General features: G+C 38.5%; 1 protein-coding gene across 4 annotated transcripts in view; it reads right to left on the bottom strand.

Moving 5' to 3' along the window:
• Positions 1–24,917, bottom strand: part of LOC150080448 (kielin/chordin-like protein) — a 1,054,752-nt gene that overhangs the window by 412,645 nt on the left and 617,190 nt on the right. For all 4 annotated transcript variants that reach the window (XR_016547392.1, XM_090381408.1, XM_090381409.1 and 1 more), the window contains 2 exons: positions 10,889–11,061; positions 8,189–8,285 (listed from right to left, as the gene is read on the bottom strand). Coding sequence is in view for 3 of the 4 variants with exons in the window: in XM_090381408.1 (XP_090237534.1) it covers positions 8,189–8,285; positions 10,889–11,061 (270 nt within the window). In the remaining variant the exon portion in view is untranslated. The remainder of the gene's footprint in view (positions 1–8,188; positions 8,286–10,888; positions 11,062–24,917) is intronic.

Here is a 24,917-nt window from a genome sequence, read left to right as displayed (position 1 = left end):
TATTCCATTTCTGAAAGGAGAAGTCGCATATCGGGATATGCGAATCCCATGGTGGAGGAGTATGAACTGGCATGTGTGCTATTTTGTCTATATTAAGGTTATGTACTGCCAGAAAGTCTTGCATTCTAATTCCCAGGGGTCGGTTTGCTTGTTGGCGATTCTGATATATGTTTCTGCATCGTGGATCAAAGAGGGTCTCCCAAGTAGGGTGTCCTTGCATAGATTTTATTTTAAATGTATAATACAATGCGAGTTGCTGTCGCCTAAGAGTTAAAGGGGGTTCGTTGGCTTCAGCATAGAGACTATATATGGGAGAGGTATGATAAGCGCCAGTAGCTATACGCAGTGCATTGTGATGAATTGGATCCAGCCATTTCAGAGCTGTTTTCCGTGCTGAATCGTAAACTGGGGCTCCATAGTCCAATTTTGATCTAATTAGTGCTTTGTATAGGTTTAGTAAGGAATATCTGTCTGCTCCCCATGCTGTTGACGAAAGGATTTTAAGTATGTTCATGTGTTTTGTACAGCTTTTACGCAGCTCTCGGATATGCTCCACGAATGTGAGTTTCTTATCTAAGATTAGTCCGAGAAATTTTGCCTTCGGCTGCGTTGGTATATTTTTGCCTTCTAATTTTAGTTCGGGATCAGGATGGAGATTTCTTTTGCGACAAAAATGTACACATATTGTTTTTTGTGTTGACAGTCTGAAACCGTTATCTAGTGCCCACTTACTTATATTGTTGATTGCGCATTGCAATTGTCTCTCGACAGTTCTCATGTTCTGTGCCTGACTAGAGATACTAAAGTCATCAACATAAAGTGCATGTGAAACCGAAGGAGGGAGTTGATTTGTGATCGAATTAATCTTTATGGCAAACAAAGTGGCACTCAAGACTGAGCCCTGTGGAACACCTTCTTCTTGTTGGTAGATTTTAGAGAAAGAAGTTTGTACTTTGACTTGGAAGGTTCTGTTCATAAGGAAGTTCTGGATAAACACAGGGAGATTGCCTCTCAGTCCAGCATGGTGCATATCTCGCAGGATCCCATATCTCCAAGTGGTATCGTAAGCTTTTTCGATGTCAAAAAATACTGTAACCATATGTTGTGATCTGATAAATGCATTTCTGATGTTGGCTTCTATCCTGACTAGATGATCCAGAGTAGATATTTGATGTCTAAAACCACATTGCGTGTTTGTGTAGATGTTATTTTCCTCTAGATACCAAATCAGTCTTTTGTTTATCATTTTTTCTAATAGTTTTCCTAAACAGCTGGTGAAGGCTATTGGTCGATAGTTGCATGGATTTGTCAGGTCTTTGTCAGGTTTCGGGAAAGCTAGTACTATTGCATGGCACCATGTGTTTGGAAATACATTTTCTTGGAATATTCTGTTATACAGTTTCAATAAATTTTCTAATTCAGTCTTGTTAAGGTGCTGGATCATGTCGTAATGTATATCGTCTGGGCCTACTGCACTTGGCCTGGCTGTGAACAAAACTTCGTTTAGTTCATTTATTGTGAATGGTTGATTGTAGGGTTCATTACCTTTTGATTTAAATTTGATCTTATGCTTTTCCGCTTTTTCTTTTTGGATCAGAAATTCCGGATGGTATGAATCTTTCGCTGATACTTTGGCGAAGGTCTCGCCTAATGTGTTTGCAATAACTGTAGGTTCAGTCAAACTATTTCCATTGCAGATCAGTATTGGTGATGGCCTATTTCTATATTTACCTGTCATTTTTCTTATTTTATTCCAGACTATATGTGCATTTGTTTTTTTGTTTATTATAGATGTGAATTTTATCCATGCTGCTTTTCGACTCTGCTTCCTGGTAAATCGCGCTATGGCACGCATTCTTTTGAACTGAATCAGATTTTCTGTTGTGGGATATCTGCGAAAACGGTTCCATGCCCTATTCTGTTGTTTTCTTGTTTCAGTGCAGTCATCATTCCACCATGTTTTCGGACAGTTTGGAAAACGTGATGAAGTCTTGGGGATTGTTAGCTTGCCTGCGTTTTGTATGGTTTCTGTGACATGTGCTAGTGCAACAACTACTGTTTCCTGCTCAATGATATTGGTGTTGAAAACTGCTTTCCTCCTGAATGCTTCCCAATTAGCTTTTTCTATTTTCCAACGAGGAGTCCTGCTGGTATGGTATGGATATTCACTGACCAGTGTGGAAATTACTGGATAATGATCACTCCCAAGAGGATCCTCAAAAACTTCCCAATTAAATGCTGTGTAAAGTGTAGGGGTACATATGGTAAGATCTATAGCTGTGGTGGTCCGAGTTGGAAAATGGAAGTAGGTGTGGTTACCCCTGTTAAGAAGTAAGAGGTTATGATTATCTAGCAGTTGTTCAATGATGCGTCCTCTTCTGTTGTAGTCGGAGCATCCCCACAAAGGGTTATGTCCATTCATATCTCCCATCAGACAAATTGGGGGTGGTAGTTGTTGTAGTAATGCGTCTAGGTCTTCATAAGAGACATCATCTCCTGGTGGAATGTATAATGAACATATGGTTAATAGGGACCTTGCTATTGTACGAATTGCTACCGCTTCTAATGGGCTATTTAAATGCACCTGTTGTGTTGGTATTCTGTCATTTACTAATATACCAACTCCTCCATGTGTTATACTTTGAGTTATTCGGTCTCTTCTGTACATTGAGTAGTTCCTGATATTCAGGGTATCTTGTTGTTTGAGGTACGTTTCCTGGAGACATATACAGATTGGTGTGTAATGGGTGATCAGATACAGTACGTCGCCAAAATTAGTACGTAATCCACGACAGTTCCACTGGATAATTTTATCCATTATTTATATTTGCTCAGCCCCTCGAGCTGTTTTCGTTGGGTGACTGTCTTTTGTTTTTCTGTCCTTACTCTGTCTCTTTTGGGAAATATCGGTTTTCCGGTATCCATATCTTCTTCTGATTCTTCAGCATGGATTTCCAACGTATCGTCATCTATCTTTCCCGTTTTCTCAAATTCCATAAATTCTGAGTTAGGTTCGCGATTTTGTGGTCTGCTATTACTCTTACACTGTTGCAAGGTTGGAGAATCTGAGGGGATTGAGATGGGTGTGTTTACTGTTTTCTCTTGTTTATCTTGTTGCTTTGCTTGGAGTAAGTGTTTGACTTGTGGAGAAAAAGATTCATTTGGAGGAACTGAGATTTCAGTTTGACATTCCACTGATTTAAATTTAGTTGTTACTTGTGCGTATGTTGGTCTATTGGTTATGGTTGGCTGGACCATTTTTCTTGCTTCTTGGTATGTAATATTGTGCTCTGTTTTGTATTTCTGTATTTCTTTTTCTTTTTTCCATCTATCACATGCTCTGGAGTACGCGGGATGTTACCCCCCGGGGGCTCACATCTGGTGAGTATGGGCTTGGCACACCCAGGGTCCTGAGCTGGATATCATCATTCTTCTCTTTCTTGGTGATTCCCTTCTACTTTTCTCTCTCTCTCTCTCTCTCTCTCTCTCTCTCTCAGGGTAATTTGGGAATTTTTTTTTTTTTTTTTGGCTGGTGCAGCATAAGCCTCAGGCTTCCTTGCACCATATAGCTAATACTACTACTAATAATAATAATAATAATAATAATAACAATTTGGACACTTTGGGGCTGTGGCTGGGCACTCATCAATCTGATGTTCTTTGGATCCACATTTAGCGCATGTCGGTGTGTTTCTACATGCTGTTTGCGAGTGTCCAAATTGTTGACACTTGAAACAGCGCAAAGGATTTGGAATATATACTTTTACTTGGCAGTTCAAATATCCTGCTTTTACAGTGCATGGGATTTTTGGTGTGTTAAATGTCAGGATTAAGGTTTTGATAGGTATTACATTTCCATCTCTCCGAATAGAAATCCGTCTTACATTTGTCACTCCTTGATTTTGGAGTTCTTTGCTGATTTCCTCTTCAGTAACGTGTAAGAGGTCCCATTCGGAGATTACTCCCCGCGAAGAGTTTAAAGTGTTATGGGGGGTGACCACTACTGGTATACCTCCAAAGTTTGATACATTCAGTAGCTTTTCTGAATGTCTAGTACTAGACGTTTCGACTAATAAATCCCCAGATCGGAGTCGCCTGACCGTTTTTGGTGTTCTGGCTAGTCCTTCCAAGACTTTTTGGATGAAAAATGGGGATTTCTTTCCTAGTGTCTCCTCTCCTGTGGAGTGGATGATTAGGAACAAAGGAATCGGTGATGGTTTGGAGCCGTCTGTTCTTTGCCTTTTGGCAGTATTTTCTGGTTCTTCATCAAGCCGATTTGGTGGGATCTTTTCTGAAGTCCCTTGGGAAGTAGTGACTTTACTACTCATGATTTGCTCTTTTAGCCCTGGGAGCGTACCTTCCAACTCCCAGGTTTCCAGCCCCGCCACGAGGAGGCAAGAGCAGTGCCACCAAGTGACCAAGCAGCTGCTATAATTAGTAGGGTTGGTGGTTAGTTTGAGATAAGAGAAAAAAGAAAGGTGACTTTCCTTTCTGTTAGTTTGCTAGATTCTTTTAGCAAAACTTACTTATGGAGTACTAAAAAATTAAGATCGCTATAAATATAGTAAAATAAGTATAATTGAGAAGCGCACTCTAGAATCACTTTAAATCACTTGATCACTTGGAAAACGCTTGGCACTCGGGGCCGCCGGAGAGATTGAAGTCTAGGAACCCCTCATGGAAGCTAGGCGAGAAACTTATCAAGTCACATTTTAATGCTGACCAGACCTGGCGCGAAGACTGGACTACTTCAAATCCCGACCACCTGGGCTTAATAAGTGATCCATGCAGAGCTGTTCCAGGTTTCAACTTACCAAGAAAGGAATGGACATCCCTGAACAGAATCCGAACAAATCACGGAAGATGCAAGTTTTGGCTGCATAAGTGGGGAAAAACTGAAAACCCATTCTGCGACTGTGACAACATGCCCCAGACCATCCAGCATGTCATCTCGGAGTGCCCAAAGAGGAGATTTGAAGGCTCCATCCAAGATCTACATAGTGTTACTGATGATTCTATTAAGTGGCTGAATAAACTGGACATTACATTTTAATTCATCAAATGTTACTTATAATTTTTTTCTGTAAATATTGTTTTTAGGCTTATTGTAATTTATTTATTTATTTTTTGACATTGTTTGTTACAAATGTATCCTCATTTTTGCCATACGAAATAATAATAATAATAATAGCATGAGTAAATATTCTTGCATCCCTTCTATATAAGTGCATCCCATTCCTGCATGTTAACATTCTCTCCTATTAAAATGCACAGGCCATGCTGAAAAAAATCTATTCAATGAGCTTGAACAGTCTCTACAATGACAAATTGATCATTAATCCCTCCTCTCATGTCTGGACAGAATTGCTGACACTTTCAAATTCAATCCAAACTCACAATTAACTGTTCTCTTTCATTTGCAGAAACTGCAATTATTAAGTTCAGCAAACTATCTTCAATAACAATAATTCTACCAATGACTCTTCTGTCATTGATAAAACTGTCTAAAATCCTGGTTTTGAGGTTGGATACAATTAACTGATGAAGTGAAATTTGCATATAATGGAATCAGCACCTCACATAGCTTGAATAAATGAGCAGAAGAAAATCCACATCATATAATGGTAGGAGTATACAAAGACTAATTTTCTGTTAATCTCTATTATGGTATTGTGGGTGGTGATTATTACCTCAAGAGGCTCACATCTGGTGAGTATGGGCTTGGCACACCCAGAGTCCTGAGCTGGATATCATCATTCTTCTCTTTCTTGGTGATTCCCTTCTACTTCTCTTTCTCTCTCTCAGGGTAATTCAGAAATTTTTTTTTTTGGCTGGTGCAGCATTAGCCTCAGGCTTCCTTGCACCATATGGCTAATAATAATAATAATAATAATAAATAAGGGAAAATTAGCTGGCCGATACTACCAGCTGCTGACTGGTAAAGAGATCGAAGCTATGACAGAAAGAGAGACCTACAAATACCTAGGGATGATGCAGACTGAGCAGTTAGAGCACAAGGAAATCAAGAAGTGCCTGACCAAAAAATATCATCAGAGACTCAGAAGCCTACTGAAAGCAAAATTGAATGGAGGAAACAGTTAAAGCCATAAACACCTATGCAGCTCTAGTACTAACATACACCTTTGGGGTCACAGACACCGAGCTAGAAGATATCATACTAACACCGAGCTAGAAGATATCATACTAACACCAAGCTAGAAGATATCATGCGAAAGACATGGACAATGATAACCAAGAGCCACCAACATCACCCGAAGTCAGCAGTGGAGAGACTAACAATAGCTCGGAAAGAGGGAGGAAGGGGCCTGACAGAGCAACAGAAAACAGCGATAGTTAACCTGAAGGATTACTTCCAGAAACACACAGCAGCACTCCACCAGGCCATAAGGAAGATAGACAAGCGGTATGCCCCACTCAACCTAAGCGAGGAGTCTTCCCCCAACCAGGAGGTACAAATGAAGCTAGAAAGATGGGCAGAGAAGACACTCCATGGCAGACACTACAATGATCTCCATCAGGGTCACATAGATCACATTGCTTCCAACGCATGGCTCACAAGCAGGATGCATTCTCGCCATCCATGACCAGGCAATCAACACTAATAAACTATAAAAAATACATCGACAAGGAGCTCTGAGCATCTGATGACACATGTCGACAATGCCACCTAGCCTCAAAAATGATCCAACACATCACCGTGGGATGCAAAGTGATCACCCAGACTGAGTACACTCATAGACATGACCAGGTAGCCAGGAAAATACATCAAAAGCTAGCAAGAAAATGCCAGTTGATCAAAGAAAGTATACCGTACTACAAGTACGAACCCCAGGCAGTATTAGAGACCCCAACCCACAAGCTGTACTGGGACCACGCCATAATAATGGATAAGACCTTCCTGCACAACAGACCGGACATAACCCTTGTGGACAAGATGAAAAAGGCTACCTATCTGATTGACATAGCAGTGCCCAACACTAGCAACGTCCAGAAAACCCACGAGGAAAAAATTAGGAAGAACACAAACCTGAGACATGAGGTCAAGGAGATGTGGCATATGCAAAAAGTATCGACCATCCCGATCATCATGTCAACTACTGGTATGGTACCAAAGACTCTACATAGCAGCATAGCGGCAATAGGTCTGCCAGAGAACACCTACAAGGAACTTCAGAAAGTCGCAATCCTGAACACCTGTAGGATAGTCAGAGATTTCCTCGACCAACAGTAACACCAGACATTACAACCACCCTGTGTACTTGGTAGCAGTACTCGTCATGGAGTGGAATCCCCCAATCAGGGAGAAACAATAATATAAGAGCAACAATAATAATAATACGTTAATTAGACCACATCGTCTTCCATAGCAATTAACTGGACAAGCAACTGACCAACACTTTTGGAAGATATTTTGCCAGGATTGCTTGCTTGCCGGACAAGATCTGACACATGATTGATACACATTGGAATCCTTGTGCATTTCAGTAAACAAGTGAGGGCTCACCTTGATGCCTCCCATTCACTTAGATGGGTTTGTATCAAGGAGGTTCATGGTCAATGTGAATCCCTTTGACTAATTTCTGTGGGATCATTTAAAAATTTTTGGTAGATGAAATGTAAATTCTGGATGTCACAGAACTGCAGAAATGAAACAAATATGGCTGTGAAACAATCCACACCAAATAGAGAATGATAGATAATGTTTGGCAATCACTAATTCAGCAAGCCAAGGTCTGTGGCTTGCTGAATGAATTCCACATGAATTCCACAATTCATGTAGAAGATCATCACTTTAAACAATTATTGTAAAATGGGAAAATTAAAAATTAAGGGTTTTTATATTTCTATAAAAACCATTTTCAAACATATTCACATGACTTAATTTTTTTCTTATCCTGTACCTAGAATTTTGCCCATAATTTGGGAAAACAGGTATATATAGCTGAATCTGAAAAATTCCAAAACATTGAGCATTAGCAACTGCAAAATATTTTGCAAAATTTATAATTATATAATATAATATATAATTAAACTACTCTACATTCCAATAGAGCAGTGAAGCAACATTGCCAGTACCATAATTACAGAATATCACCTATGTAATTTAATAAATCTCTCTCTATGAAGTCATTTCAAATAGAAAGAATCTAATTAATATTTCACTTACCATCACAGAGAGGACAGCACTGCCCATGAACTCTGACTGGATGACTACACTGGGGATTACAAAATTGATCTATTCTTTGACATTCAACAATACCCATCTAAAAAAAAAATCACACAATCACTCACAATTCTGTAAACAGATTGTTTTGTGAACTTATACTTTTGTGATTACAATTGAAAAGGTGACAATTAACTTTCTGAATTAATATAATATAGCATGACCTAGTTAAATCAACTCTGTGTCAGGTTCCTATACATTGGAGATTTTCAAATGTCTCTCCTATTCACAAAGGTGGGAGGAATAAAAGGGTGGAATAAGCAATACATGGAAAATGATGTGGTCAGTGGTTAAAAAAAGTATTGCAGGATCATTGTGACAGGAATAGAATTATATGGAAATAACAGCATGGGTATGTTAAGGGGGATCCTGTCTGACCAATCTGATTAGCTATGATGCAATAACAAAGGAAAGAACTGTATGCAAAGAAATAATTTTGCATTAAATTTTAGTACAGCTTTTACATACAAAAGACAGCTATACAAATTGGAGCAGTGGAGCATTAGGGACAAATTACTGCTATGGGTAAAGGGAAGGCTGAGTGGCAGAAGACAGAGGATGCTGGCTAGTGGCCACTTTACTCAATAAATAAAAAAAAATGAAATGACTTCTGCCACTCAACTAAATGCGATAGTATTCTTCCTCTTTTATTGGACTAATGTTATTAGTGAAGTCTCTCAGGATTCAGTGCTTGGCTTCTTACTGTTTTCATTATTTATTAATGATACTGATGAAGTCACATTCAAGCTTATTGTTGAAGCCTGCAAATGATACAAAGGTTGCTCAGTGGTTTTATGATGGAAATCAAGATGTCTCATTTATCATTAGTTAGTACAGGCATATGATACAAGAAAGCAAGCTTATATTGCAAGCTCCTCCTAAATAAAATCAGGAAATGGGCTGAGAAGTGGCATTTGAGATTTAACATTGGTACAGATATTGATATACATGAATTTTTCCAGGATGTGTTTATTCCTCTGTATAAGGCAACAGTTAGGCTGGATCTTGAGTACTGCATACAGGTTTGGAAGCTTCATTTTAAGAATAATGTAGCACTTATATCAATAAACACTTTCTTCAAAGTGTTTCATGGTTAGCATACTCTTCATAGCCTTGCCACAAAATGCCTTTTTCCATAAAAGTTCTGCAAATTGCACCATTTGGAAATTAGGCACTTGCAAGCGACCTGACTGAAGTATTAAGGCTTTGAATGGATTGAGTAAACTAAATGCTGATGGTATTCTTGCTCTTTTTCTGGCAATACAACAAAAGGTGACATACATTTAAACTGATTAACAATGACTGCAGGACAAATGTGCAAAATTTTGATTTCAGCTAGAGTGTAATTGATTTCTGGAACAAACAAATTGCCACATGGTGTTGTGGAAGTGAGTAGTTTGAATAAATTTAAGAATAACATAATTTTTTAGAGCAGATGGACAGATGAAGTGGTCAGGTTTGTCAGATCATCTGACATCCATTTATGTCTTTCTTCTCTTCCATGTCTCATTTAGCATTAGCATTAGTACAGGCATATGATGCAAGAAAGCAAGCTTATACAGCATCAGCTAAAAAAAAAAAAAAAAAAACCCCTTCTCATTTCGTCCATCCATTTGCTCCAAATGTTTGTCTAGTTCTGCCCTGAATCTATTTAAGCTATCAACTTCTACAGTGACAGGAAGTTTGTTCCAACAATCAACCACCTGCTGGCTAAAGGCAAACTTCTGCACATCTATCAATCTGAATTTGTGTCCTCTCAGGTGATTATTCTGAGCAAGGGGATGAATCCCATCAGCATTGAGCATGCTCAAATCATTCAAGGCCTATACCTCAATCAGATCACTTCACAGGTGCCTAGTCTCCAGAAACTGTAATTTGCAAAACTTAAGCCTTTCTTCATAAGAGTGACCCTTTATTCCATTCACAAATTTTGTTGCCCTTCTCTGTACTCATTCCAACAGCTCTACATCCTTCTTAAAATGAGGCCTCCATACCTGTAAACAGTACTCCAGGTGTGGCCTGACCATTGCCTTATACAAGGGGATAATCACCTCCTTACATGAGACATGTGGCAGAGAAGAAAAATGGATGTATATAAATTATCGGGCAATACAAAACAATAAAAAAAAGCCTATGGTAGATACAATCAAGTCACAGAGGAGGTTAGGCAGATTATGAGAAATCAAATTAGATGGTTGTGGTTCATTTGAGTTTATCTGAGTGAAAAAAAAAAAAAAAAAAATGGTTAGTCATTTTGAGTTGTTAATATACTTATGAAAGAATGAACTTTGATTGTGAAACTGCATATTCACCCTACTGAATACAATTCTGCTGACAAAATGCTGTACCCACCACTGCCACGAGATCCCTGACTTACTTGGACATTTTGGACAATTATGCACTACTTACACTATAGCAACAGGTATTATGGAAACACTCTGCCAGTATCAGCATGGCAACTCTCAATGTCTTAAGGGACTGGGATTTTGACTTTAATTTTTTTATTTGATTTTAACTTTTTTAGAACCAAATTTACTGCTGAATTAACAGCAGTAAACTTAGTTCTAAAAAGAATTCAGCATTCTTATAATGTATTATGCCCTAAAGTACATATGCAATTTTACAAATATATTCCATATTTACCTTGCAGGAACAGTTCATGCATGGATCTGATTTAGGAAAAAATATCTGGCCATTTCTATATGTATCACCTTGAAAGAAACACTCCACACACACTGGACAGCATTTATTCTGGTCATAAGTTGGATGCAAGCAAGTTACAGCAGGACATTCTTTTATTGGGCATTCTATGTTACCTAAAAACATGTAAAAGTTCAAAACAAAAATATGCAAAACTAAAAAATAAAATTAATAAAAAAAATTTAAACCAGTGATGAAAAATGATCTGTACACTGAAAATATTAATCACCCATCTGATATTAGGAAAAGGCAATTATTATAATATAGTTACTTTTTAGCAATGATCAAATTGTGATTTATTTATTATTTTTCTTGGTAGTTGCAGAACAAATTTGCTTCTTTGCAGCATTTGGTCAGCATACCAGTACTGATTTCACTTCACTGCACTATCTCACAATGAACACTTATCTCATAAAATTTCACTGAACTTTTACTTTATTATTAATCATATCATTATTATTGCCAGCAAATGTGGCGCCTCTGTAGCCAGGTGGGCAGGAGCAGCAGTGCATAGCACATGCTTCTTGATTAGACCAGGGTTTTAGCCCATGACCACCAAATAGAGGATGCGGAAAGGTCAGGGAGTGACCACCACATATCCCCGGAGCAATATGGCCTTAGTTGCTAATGCTCCTAAAAACCAAATAACAAACAAACAAACCAGCAAATGTAAGGAAGTAAGTTTACACAACATCAGCAAAAAAACTTCCAGCCTCATCTGTCAATCCTATCTAACAATATGTTTAATTCTTTATTAAATTTATTCATCCTACCCACTTCTACAAAACCAGATGGTAGTTTGTTCTAATAATCAATTAAGCTTTGACTGAAAACAAATTTTTGCACATCCATCCTACAGCCATTCTTCTGGTGTTCCCATTCCTAAAAACTTCATGTGTGAATGTAAATGCAAAATAATTATTTAGTTACCAGCAACCTGAACAGGATCATCAACTGTTATGTTATTCATATCTAGTGGACCAATGTTTTCATTAAGTCCTTCTGGTACCAACATAAGCACAGAATTATTTGCTACTTTTCTTTGAATTCTTAACAAAGAAAATTAGCAAAATCATTTGGCTACTTCAAGTAGCTAATCGTTTAGCTACTACAAGGGCTTCTCATAATCTGTCTTAGCTTGCCTAAACCCCTTAGTGACCTCACTGCAGACTAGTTTGTACTTTATAATCATTCCATGCATATTTCTTCTCTGCCACTAGTCTCTTCTGTTCGTCTGATATCCATTTAGGCATAAACTTTGAACCATATCTCTTAGTTGGAATAAAAAGCTTAGCAACTTCCATGATTGCTTCTCTGAATGTCTGCCATTTAGAATTGGAGTTGGTAATATTTCGCTTCTGGCCTACAGCAAGGACTAGGTACTAGGGAAGTTTTTTTGCAGTTCATAACTCTAGTAGAAAGATGTTGAGGTGTGAACCAAGAGGTATACATCTGCTTCTTAGATTATGAGAAAGCCTTTGATCATATAAGACATGACAAAATATTAAAAATTTTACAAAAGACTGGAATTGATGGCAAGGGCATTAGAATAATTGTGAATTTGTATAGGGGTAATCAGCAAGTGTATGCACAGAAGGAGAAAAGTCAGAAGAGATAGAAATTAAATGAAGAGTTCATCAAGGCTCTATCTATCACCTATATTGTTCAACATGTATACTGAAGAAATTTTTAAAGAAGCTATAGAAGGAAATACAGAAGGGATAAAGGTTAATGGCAATACAGTAAACATGATTAGATATGTAGATGATACTATTTTGCTTGCCAGCTCTGAGAATGATTTACAATCATTAATGGATAGAGTATATAGAACAAGTGAAAATTTTGGTCTGAAGTTAAACACAATAAAACAAAATTCATGATGATCAGTAAGAAAGAAGTACAAACAAAAATTACAATCAATAATGAAGAAATTGAAAGGGTCAAAAGTTATTGTTATCTTAGATGTATGCTGAGTGAGGACTAGGATCATTCTATTGAGGTACACTCAAGAATTGAACAACCACATGCAGCCTTCTTTAAGATGAAGAATCTTTTATGCCACAGTGATCTTGTGCTTCCTTTAAGAACAAGAATACTGCAATATTATATCTTTTCTGTCCTCCTTTATGGAGCTGAGTCCTGGATACCGACCCAGAATAAGTTAAATGCTTTTTAGATGTGATGTTACAGACAAATGTTGAGTGTCATGAATGGATAAGATAAAGAATGCTGAAATCATGAGATGGGTGAAGAAAAAGACAGAAATAACTAACACCATTAAGGAGAGGAAACTAAAATATTTAGGTCACATGATGAGGAATGGCAAATATAAGATGTTGCAAATGATAATCCGGGGCAAGATCAATGGAAAAAGAAGTCAAAGGAAATCTTGGCTGGAAAACCTCAGAGAGTGGTATGATCAGAGTAACGAGGGATTGTTTAGGGACTTCTAGCTCATGTACATCCATTGTAAAGATGACAGCCAACCTCTGCAAAGAGATGGCACAATGAAGAAGAAGTTGGCAATATCATCAATTGGTCCCATTTAAAGGAATTTAAAAATGCCTAAGGTAGTGCTTACTTTATCTGGATATTCTTAATGCATGATGAGTCACTGCTGACAATCAGAACAATATTATTTCTTTTGTTGCCTCTCTAACAAGCTTCTGTAGAAACAGTCATCCAATAAATCCAGAAAATTTCTGCTACTGTATGAGCAACAAACCTACAAGTTTCCATGAACATAGGCAATCTGATTTACTGCTAACTCTATTTGTTTGTTCAGTTGTTTTTTATACTTATCACAGTCATTAGGCCTATAACACACTCCCACTCTCAGTTTAGTTTCACAGTGCTTATGTCACACTAAAATGACTCAACATTGCAGTGGATGTCCACAACATCTGGATGCACTGTCTTAGGCTCTGTATGTTTCTTAATTAAGAGAATTACTTCCCTCCCCTCCATCCTGCCTGTACACACTATACAGGGTGTCTCAAAAATACATGGCATAACTTCAGGAATGAATTCCTCATATGTAGACAATAAAACTATTTTATATCAACATAGTTCCGGAAATGCTTGGTTTCCGAGTTTTGAAGGTCTGTCTGTGACACTTAACTGTCTGTGTCACCTTATAGTAATTGTTCAAAATGTCCACCTTCTGCCTCACATTGACGTCTCAAGGACTCGCAAAGACGATGCCAAATTCCTGGCATGTTTCGTATTGTCTCACAACCTGCCAAAATTCGATTGTGGAGAGTTTCCACATCAGCTACCAAAGTTGAATACACCAATGACTTTAAATGGCCCCACAGCAAGCATGCACAACACCCAAAATCTCCTCCTCTACTTCAGGAGCCGTAGATCTTGGTCGTCCTCTGTCGGCAGCAAGAGGTGTAAAGGTCCCATATTCACAAAGGCGGCGATGGATACCTTTAAACGTTTTCCTGTCTGGACATCTTTGTTCTGGGAACCTTTTGTGGTACAAACGATGAGCCTCCAGAGCATTGCTGTCTGCCAAACTGTACATAAAGTGCATATCCGCTTGTTCCTGATTTGAGTATATGGTCGGAATGGAAAACCAACAGATTCTGTCAGTACCTTATGATGGGGTCCAGGTGCCAAATGATTTATTGAATAGTTGGTCAGAACTTTATCATTGCGACTTGATTTGTCTTTTGATAGTGCGGCTGTTTTGTTTGATCCCTGTGCAATAAATTATTTTGAAGAGGCTCTTCCTCCTAGTGGTCTGGGCTGGGCAGCTGAGGTGATTGTTCCCTCAGCTGGCAGATAGAGCTTGTTTAGGACTGGTTCTTTTTGTAATTTCGTGTGATCAAAATTTTGTGAGATATGCCAAAAACTAGAAGGAAGATCCCCGTCCCTCTGGTGGAGGAGTCAGGAGAAGAATCTTCGGCAGAGTCTTCTACAGAGTCTTCAAAGGGAAACTCCGAGTCTTCGAATGAAGAAGAATCAGGAGAGGTCTCGAGTAGACCACCTGTAAAGAAAAGAATTCCAGACGGGAAGAGTTCAAAGGAGAAGACACGTATAGTTACGAAGAAGAAGTCTTCGAAACCGATACAGTGTGACTTAGAACCTACTACCTTAAAGGAATTGGATTTTTATAGAACCAAGCTAAGGCTTTTTGTATCGGCTTTAAATAAACCAAGTGGACGTCATTTGAATATTGTAATGGGATATTGGGACAAGATGGCTAAGTGTGTGCAGTCTTTGACTGTCCAAAATGTGCTCCTTGAGACTAAGTTGAGTACTTTGATGGAACAGAAAGAAAAAGCAGAACAAGTCCCTGATCGAAGATCATATGCAGAGGCGGTTAGTTCGAGTGAGATTAAATCCAAGAATAAAACGGTTATAGTGAAGGCTAAGGTGGACAAATATAGTACTAGTGACCAAGTAAAGACCGAGTTAATGGCACGAGTTGCACCGGTTTTAACTAATGTCAAGGTAGTATCAGTTCGACCTATACGAAATAAAAGGGTTATGATCGAAACTGCTTCTGAACTTGATGTTAAGAAAACTGAAGAGTGCACGGAGGTGCAAAAGCTTGGGATGGAGGTAGAGAGGCCCCTTCGTCGACTACCAAGATTAGTCATTTTCGATGTTAGTTCAGACATAGATCGTGAGTCTTTTAATAATGAATTGTGGGAAAGGAACTTGGTGGACGGATTCGTCAATAAAGACCAAGTTCTTTCCGAAATAAAAATACTAGCAAAGAATAAAGCAAGGAATTCTTCAGGAGATAATGTAGTGGTGGAGGTTTCCCCACGCATACGAAGATACTTGTTGAAATATTCTAGAGTATTTTTGAATTGGAGCTCGCACCGTGTTCGGGAGTTGTGGACCCCGACACAATGTTATAAATGTATGGCGTATGGCCATGTGGCCCGGTACTGTGATGCGGGCGAGTTCTGCAGTCACTGTGCTGGGAGTGGACATACATTCAAGTCTTGTACACAAAGAGCAGAGGTTCCAAAATGTGTAAATTGCTGGAGGAGGAAGATGCCTTCCGACCATGATGCTAATAATCGAATTTGTCCTGAATATCTAAAGGCGGTCGATACCTTAAAGAGACGAACGGAACAGGATTAGTTGGTATCATGTGAGGGTATCCCCTCTTCCAGTGATTGTAAAAGACTTCTCCCGGTGGTGACTGGGGATCGTCGGTCACAGTAACGTCAGCGTTGGGGTTCGCAGGGACCAGACCGGTGTGAGTATGTATTGAATGTATGATCAATTTTGTGTATTTTGAAAGATCAATTGTATTATTATTTAGTCTGAGAGGTGTCAGACAATGTTTTACTAGATAGGGCAACCTACCTCCTCGTGGTGGGGACGGAAACTAGTGGTGGGGGCGGAGGCGCCGTCTCCGCCGCGAGGCTAAAGGTTGTGCTTTCTTTTAATTTTAGTCATAAGTCAAGTTAGACTTTTGTAATTGTTGTTTTGTTAAGGTGATTGACCAAGGATTTGTAACAAATAAAACAGTTATGAAATATTGGCATATGGGCTACTTGCTAAGGGGGCCAGTTAGGAATAGCTTGACATATGATAGTACCTTGTGATGAAGGAAATCACCTGCGGGAGATAGATATTCCGGTTAATAACTCGGGAACCAAGTATTTCCGGAACTATGTTGGAATAAAATATTTTTATTGTCTACATATATTAGGAACTTATTCCTGAAGTTATGCCGTGTATTTTTGAGACACCCTGTATATGCCATTAAAATTATGCTTCACTTTGTCTGCACATGTTTCCTATATCCTCACTATGTCTGCATTTGTTGACGTAACTAATATTTCAAATTAATCCAATTTGTTTACATTATTCCTAGCCTTACTCTTGTATATTAATAAAAATTTGTTTCTTTGGATATTAATAAAAATTAATATACAACAGGTATTTTACGCATTTTGCTGAGTGATTTATTTCACACTTAAAATGATCTTAAAATTATCTTTTTTCACATCAAAAATTTGAAATAAAAATTTTAAATGCCATCCCAAATTTAATTAAAATCAGACAAATACAGAAATCCAGCAATTATTTATTTATTTTTCATATCATATAGGTCCTTGAGGTTGTCACAGACATTCTCTCAGATATGCCAGACAAGCTGTACTTGCTACCTGGGAGTCTAAAACGCTGATGGAACTGATATTTGGGTGACACTCAAGTCAAGTGGACCCAATTTCGGCGAAGTCTGGACGGTCTGTGACAGCCAAATCCTCTGCTTGCACCTTCACGATGGTAGGACTGTTAGTAATCCTGGGTATAACCTCCATGCACTAGTACATGGTGTGTGACCACCCAGGTGTGAACCAACATAAGCAGGGGTCGAGGTGTGACGCCCACACCACATGGAGGAACGCCGCCCCTCTATGTTACCAGGCAGTACTAGGTGGTAGATGACTCTCATCAACCGGTGAAATACCACCACTTTGCTTATTGGAGGCTTGAAGTGGTGGAACCCATGTTTAGTCTCTAGAGCTAAGTTCCGGCCAACCCTTCCCTATCTCTTCCATCAAGCAGTATGATTGATGGCTTTTGAGGTTATGATGAATGTCGTGACGAGATCCAATATTCCTTACATTTTGAAGGTACAGCTCTAAAACGGTGTTCGCAGGCCGGCCGCTAGTTAGTACACCGGACTGAACCTATAGGTAACTCTCTAGGAAGCTTCCGGATCAGCTAGTGTATAATCTTGCTACCTCTACTCTGCCAGATAGTGACTGGAGGGAGTCCGAGTAGTGTGTATGTGGGGAGCATTGTCAAGGCCACGTTATGTCAAGGATCTGGGTATATGCTTACCACATGTATGCCATATCCAAAAATTTCATTACTTCATACAGCATGTCCCACCTACTTTTTCTTACTATTGAATACACCATGAATTGTCAAACTAATAGAGCAAGCTTATCTGTGAAAAGATCTAAACCTCCCAAGGACTTCCTAATTCATTTCACAAATATACGTGGTCTCAATTCTAATCTCAACGATGTCCATTTCCACTTGCAGTCTACCAAACCTCATGTACTTTTTCTGACAGAATCTCAGTTATCGGTTGATTCAACTACTGCTCATCTCAGATGCCCAAATTATTCGCTGTATGATTCCTTTTGCCTCAAAGGTGGTACTTGTGCATATGTCCGTTCTGATATTCCCTGTCAGAGACTTGGCAATTTGGAATCTCCTCTCTTTGATCTTCTCTGGCTTAAAATCTCTCTACCTCATTGTGTCAAATTCATCTGTTGTCTCTACCGTTCTCCCAACTCCACTAATCACTTGGAGCTCTTTGACTTCCTCTCTTTGCAACTTGCCTTTCTCCAGTCCAACTTTCCTAACAGTGAAGCAATTTTCCTTGGTGATTTTAATGTTCAAAACTCCAGCTGGTTTCCGTTTTCTAGTCACACCGACCCAGCAGGTCGAGATGCTGAGGCTTTTGCAATTACTAATGACCTAGCACAGATTGTTCATTTACCTACAAGAATACACAACAATTCCTAATCATACAGCCAATACGCTTGATCTTTTTCTCACAAACAACTCTTCTAAGTACACGGTCGAAGTGAGAGGTCCTTTAGGCACTTCAGATCACAACTTGGTGATTGTCTCTTCTCCAATGGAACCTTGATCTCATGGCTATTCCCAACCACGTGTTGTTTGGCATTACAAGAATGCAAAATGGAATGACCTGCGAGACTTCTTTTCTTCTTTTCCTTGGTCGGATTACTGTTTCAAAACTTCTGATGTCAATGTTTGCTCAGATCATGTCAGTGAAATTATTCTTGCAGGAATGGAATCCTTTATCCCACACTCCACTTTAAAATCTCGTCCTTTATCTAAACCTTGGTTTTCCAATAAATGTGCTAAGGCTGTCCAAGAGAAGAATGTTGCATATCGTAATTGGCTTGTTTCTAATTCTTCAGTTTCATTTTCTGCCTACACCAAAGCTCGCAACAGTTGTAAAGCAGTTATTAATCAGTCCAACTAGAGTTTGAACAGGCTAAGAGTAGAAAACTTGCTTCTTGTCCTAATGGTAGCCGAGCATTCTGGTCTCTTGCCAAAGCTACTTGCCGCAACTTTTGCCCATCTTTGCTCCCACCTCTGTCCAAACCAGATGGTTCTGTTGTCACTTCAGCCAATGATAAAGCTGACCTGCTAGCATCCCATTTTTCTTCCAGCTCATGTATTAATGATCTTGGTAAAACACCTCCCACCATTCCCAACATGCTCCATTCAATGTCTCCTGTGGTCTTCCGTCAAAAGGATATCAGAAGGATTTTGATGAATCTTGATGCTAAGAAAGCTCCAGGTCCTGATGGTATTTCTCCACTTGTTCTCAAAATCTGTGCTCCTGAACTTACTCCTATTCTTTGCTGCCTTTTTTCACTTTCTTATTCCAAAGGTGTTTTTCCTTCTGCTTGGAAATTTGCTCATATCCAGCCAGTTCCTAAAAAGGGTGACAAATCCCTCCCATCCAATTATCGTCCCATTGCAATTACTTCTATTCTTCTAAAGTAATGGAGAAATCAATTAACCGCCAACTCTTAAACTACCTAGAAATCTTCCATCTGATCAACGATCACCAGTATGGATTCCGTCAGTGTCGATCCACTGGAGATATTCTGGCTTATGTTACCCATTTATGGACTAATTCAATGGAAAGGTTCGGTGAAACACAAGTAGTTGTTCTTGACATCTCATAGGCTTTTGATCGTGTTTGGCATAAAGGTCTTCTAATCAAGCTTCCATCTTATGGTTTGCCAACTGTTTTTAGTAATTGGTTATCCAGTTTTCTCTCTGATCGCTCACTGAGGGTGATGGTAGATGGCTCTCTGTCTTCTAACTTCTCCACTAATGCCGGTGTTCCCCAAGGTTCAGTTCTTTCTCCCACTCTTTTCCTCTTGTATATCAATGACCTTCTTCCATTGACTAGAAATGCTATCCATAGTTTTGCCGATGATAGCACATTGCATTCAACTTTCCATTTTGAGAAACCTTGTCCTGCTCAATCAGCTTTAACTTCTCGAAAATCTGCTACCAATTCCTTAAATGCCGATCTTCAGGTAATTCTCATGTGGGGCAAAGACAACTTAGTTGATTTAGTTAAAACTCAGTCTTGTCTTATATTAGCATTAGCATTAGTAGAGGCATTTGATGCAAGAAAGCAAGCTTATGCAGCATCAGCCAAAAAAAAAAAAAAAAAAAAACCCACTTCCACTTCACCCCTCTGTTCGTTCAAAATACCTGTCCAGCTGAGCCTTAAACTTATTTAGGCTATCAACCTCCACCACAAGGGATGGAAGTCTGTTCCACCAACCAACCACCTGCTGGCTAAAGGCAAATTTCCGCACGTCTATCCTACATCTGTCTTTCCTCAATTTGAATTTATGCCCTCTCAGGTGATCTTTCTGAGCTAGAGGAAGAATCCCATCAGCATTGAGCATGCTTAAACCATTCAAAGCTTTATACACCTCTATCAGATCACCTCGCTGGTGCCTAGTCTCCAGACACTGTAATTTGCAAAACTTAAGCCTTTCTTCGTAAGAGCACCCCTTTGTTCCATTCACTAATATCTCGCAAAAAGGATTCTTCTGCTCCTATGCTTATCTTTAGTGACACTCCGATTTCTAGGCAAAATATATATCTCTTTTGGGGATTACCCTGACTTCTAATCTCTCTTGGCACAAGCACATTACAAATATTGCTTCCCCTGCATCTAAAAAACTTGGTTTTCTCTTTTGCTCTCGGCGTTACTTTTCTTCCAAACAGCTGCTCACTCTGTATAAATCGCAAATCCGCCCTGCCATGGAATATTGTTCCCACAGCTGGGGTGGTGCCCCCAAAACCTCTCTCAGGCTTCTTGATTCCATTCAGAAGAGGGCAGTTGGGTTAATTAATGATTAATCTCTAACAGAGTCTCTCCACTCGCTGTCTCATAGATGTCCTGTTTCTGCTGCATGCCTCTTCTACAGATACTTCCATGGGCACTGTTCTTTTGAATTGGCTTTTATAATTCCTGCTCTCTCTTTCAAAACAGTCCGAACACGTGCCGCCACTAGCCAACATCCATTTACTGTCCAACTCCACACCCACAGAACCAACTTTTCATCTTCCTCATTTATTCATTCAACTGCCGTTTTCTGGAACAACCTTCCTTCATACGTATTTCCTAATATTTGAATGGACTTGAACTTGAACTTGGACTTGAACTTCTGTAAATTACAATCTACAGAAGTTCAAGTCCAATGTCAACAAATATCTTCTTTCGTCTTCTTAACCTCAAACCCAAGCACGGTACTAAGTACTATAGGTTCTTATACCTCTCGTGTTTGTGGTTCACATAAAAAAAAAAAAAAATCATATAGGTAATCCACATAAGCTATGTGTAGTTTAAGTTAAGTGCTCTACATCATGTTTGTTGCAGTATAGTGGGCACAAAAACAAAATAGTATTAGAATACTATTAGACAGGAATAGTATCGCCGCCGTAGCCTAGTTGTCAGGTGCGCGGGTGCATAAGTACACATGCCTTGAGTGACCGGGGTTCAAGCCCGTGACTGCTGAATACGGTACTGTTTCTTGTATTCTGCCTATCTTGTGAACTCCTCTGACCGTTTGGTCATCCCGGAGTATAAACAGAAAATTTATGTATTTATTTATTTATCTTTTATATCATTTTCCATCCCCCAAGGCTTATGTCTGAATAGTATTAACTCATTATTTATACATTTATTAATTGATAAAGAAAAGACAAAGCTCTTCAAAAAGAAACCACTTAAACCTAAGTATTTTTCTTTTTTGTGTCCACTATACTGCAACAAACATGATGTACAGCACTTAAACTACACATAGCTTATGTCAATTATCTATATGATATGTATGAAAAATAAATAAATAACTGCTGGATTTGTCTGATTTTAATTAAATTTGGGATGGCATTTAAAATTTTTAAGTGAAATTTTTGATGTGAAAAAAGATCATTTTAAGTGTGAAATAAATCACACAGCAGTAGTCTAATAATTCAAAATTAGACAGCAAAAAATAAAATGCTACATGATATTAACTGGATGTTTATATATAAAAGTGACAGAGGTGGTATTTCTATGCCCGGTTTAAAATGTTATATTAGCATTAGCATTAGTAGAGGCATATGATGCAAGAAAGCAAGCTTATTCAGCATCAGCCAAAAAAAAAAAAAAAAAAAAAAAAAAAAACACACACACCACTCCCATTTCACCCCTCCGTTTGTTCGAAATACCTGTCCAGTTGAGCTTTAAATTTGTTTAGGCTATCAGCTTCAACAACAAGTGATGGAAGTCGGTTCCACCAACCAACCACCCGCTGGCCAAAGGCAAATTTCCACACATCTATCCGACATCCATCCTTCCTCAATTTGAATTTATGCCCTCTGAGGTGATTATGGCAAATGATGCAAGAAAACAAGCTATAAAGCAAGCTATATATAATATAGCATCAGCCAAAAAAAAAATTTCCATTTTACCTTTCCATCCCCTTCAATAGTTTGTCTACTTTTTCCTTTAATTTATTCAAACTATCCAGTTTCAAAAGAACAAAAGCTATCAACTTGTTCTAGCAACCAACCACCTGTTGGCTGAAGACAAACTTCTCCATATCTATTCTGCAACCATCCTTCCTCAATTTGCATTTATGCCCTCTCATGTGCATAGTCTGAGCAAGAGGAAGAATCCCATCAGCATCCCCTCAAGCCATTGAAAGCCTTAAACACCTCAATCAAATCACCTTGCAGTTAAAGATTATATCTTATTGAATGTGGTGTTTGAGAATGTATGAATGTAAGAGATCTTAGATTCTAAGATATATCAAAATTCTGAAGGGTTTTTGTCACTGTAGGACAAAATTCCTAGTCTGCATCCCTTCCAGTTTGTATGCATTTGTATTTACATTTCATTTACTGGTCATTTTGCATGTCATTAGTTTGTTACACATTTCATAAAATAGCAACCATTTGTCTTTACATGGTTCTGACCAAGTACATTCATCATCTCTCTTTTGGCATCATGTTTCTTCTAAGGCGGCCGAGCATAGACAGTGCACATGCTCTGTCCAAATCCAAACTACATCTGGGGGTGACAGTCATGATGTGGTCTGATATCTGCAGAGGAGTTAACAGTAAGAGGTGTGGGGAGTTATATGTTGATATTATTTTATTTTTATTTTTTTAATTATTATTATTTTTTTTTTTTGTAGGGAGGGAGAAGTTACTTCCTAGCAAGGTTAGTGTAGGTCTTTTTTTTTATCCAAGTTATACCATACATATAACAGAGGAAACAACTTTGTTATTTTTATATATGGTTAGAAAAGGATAGACAGGAAGGAGAGAGAGCAGTTATGCTATTGGTTAAGAAAGCACATGATTTTACAACAATATACCCAATTGACATGGGTTGTCAGTGTAATGTTGGGTCAATCTGGTGTGCCATGACATAAGAAATGGAAAAACAAAAACGAAAGCACAGGCCAAATGATTGTGATGAACAGCTAAAGTGACAGAGTGAATGTCACATGAAATCCTATCATGGGGAATTTTAACTTACCAGGTATTGACCAGAACTTGTAGTTGATCACTTGCTGAATAGTGTAGCATTTCTAGATTTACTTAGATGACTGTTTTCTATGCTAGCATATTAGAGAGGCAATCTTTCTCTTGATAATCAGATAAAGAGAAAGCAATACTCTTGATTTGATTATCAGTAGTGACTCTTTATGTATATAAATTTTTCAGATAAAGGAATTACAATGTGGCAGTGACCCTAGTGTATTAATGTGGAGTTTATTTAAAGATTTACCTACTGTTTAGGGTAAAGGGAAAGGATTTTGCTTTTACTTTTTAAATTCTTTTTGGTGGGATCAAATAATGTGGTTAATAAATGCAAATACAAAATGGGAAGTGTTCAAGGAAGTAATAATACAAGCTACTAAGCTTCTTATACCAACTAAGAAATACCATTCAAGGTTTAGACCTAAATGGATGTCATGAACTGATAAGACAAGTAGCAGATAAGAAAAATGTGGGATGATTATAAATTAACAGGGGGGAAACACAGAAGCCTATAATAACTATAAACTAGTCTAAAATCAAATCACCAAAGGGAACCAGAAAGCCATGGCAGATTATAAAAAAAAAGCACAAGCAAGGAGGATTGTCCCATTGTATAAGGCAATAATTAGGTCACACTGAGTAAAACATACAGGATTACAACAAACTACATCCTTAGAAAGGATGTAGATTTGTTGGAATGGGTAGAGAAGAGGGAAAAAAAAGATTAATCAGGGGCATAAAACCTCTTTGTGTTCCCTGATTTGAGCATTGAAAATTGCCGCATCTGGAAACTAGGCACCTGAGAGTAAACCTGATTGAAGTGCTTAAGGCTTTAAATAGATTGATTAAACTAAATGCTGATTTTTTTTTTTTTTAATGAAAACTGCAACCACGAGAGGTATTTGTACAATCTATACCACTAAGTACTGTGCAAGGGTTGAAGTTTAAGAAGAAGAAAGAAGATATTTGCTGACATTAGACTTGAATTTCTGTAGATTGTAATTTTCAGGAAATAAGTATGAAGGCAGGTTGTTTAAAAAAGGGAAGTTGAAGTAATAAATGAGAAAGAATAAAAGTCGGTTCTGTGAGTTGGAAGTTCGACAGTAAAAGGACTGGTGGCAGCATGTGTTTGGACTGCTTTGGAAGAGAGAACAGGAATTATAGAAGCAAATTCAGAAGAACAGCACCCATGGAAGTATCTACAGAAAAGGCATGCAGCAGAAACAGAAGGTCTATGACACAGAGTGGAGAAACTCTGTTAGAGATGAGTCATTAACCTAACTGCCCTCTTTCGAATGGAATCTAGAATCTTGGGAGAGATTTTGAGGGGTACCTCCCCAGGATGTGGGACCAATATTCCAAGGTAGGG

The sequence above is a fragment of the Mastigoproctus giganteus genome, chromosome 9 (assembly GCF_048544385.1).
Source record: "Mastigoproctus giganteus isolate SK-2022 chromosome 9, ASM4854438v1, whole genome shotgun sequence".
Lineage (NCBI taxonomy): Eukaryota > Metazoa > Arthropoda > Arachnida > Uropygi > Thelyphonidae > Mastigoproctus > Mastigoproctus giganteus.
The sequence above is the reverse complement of the archived record's forward strand: the minus strand, read 5'-3'. Positions and strand labels throughout refer to the sequence as shown.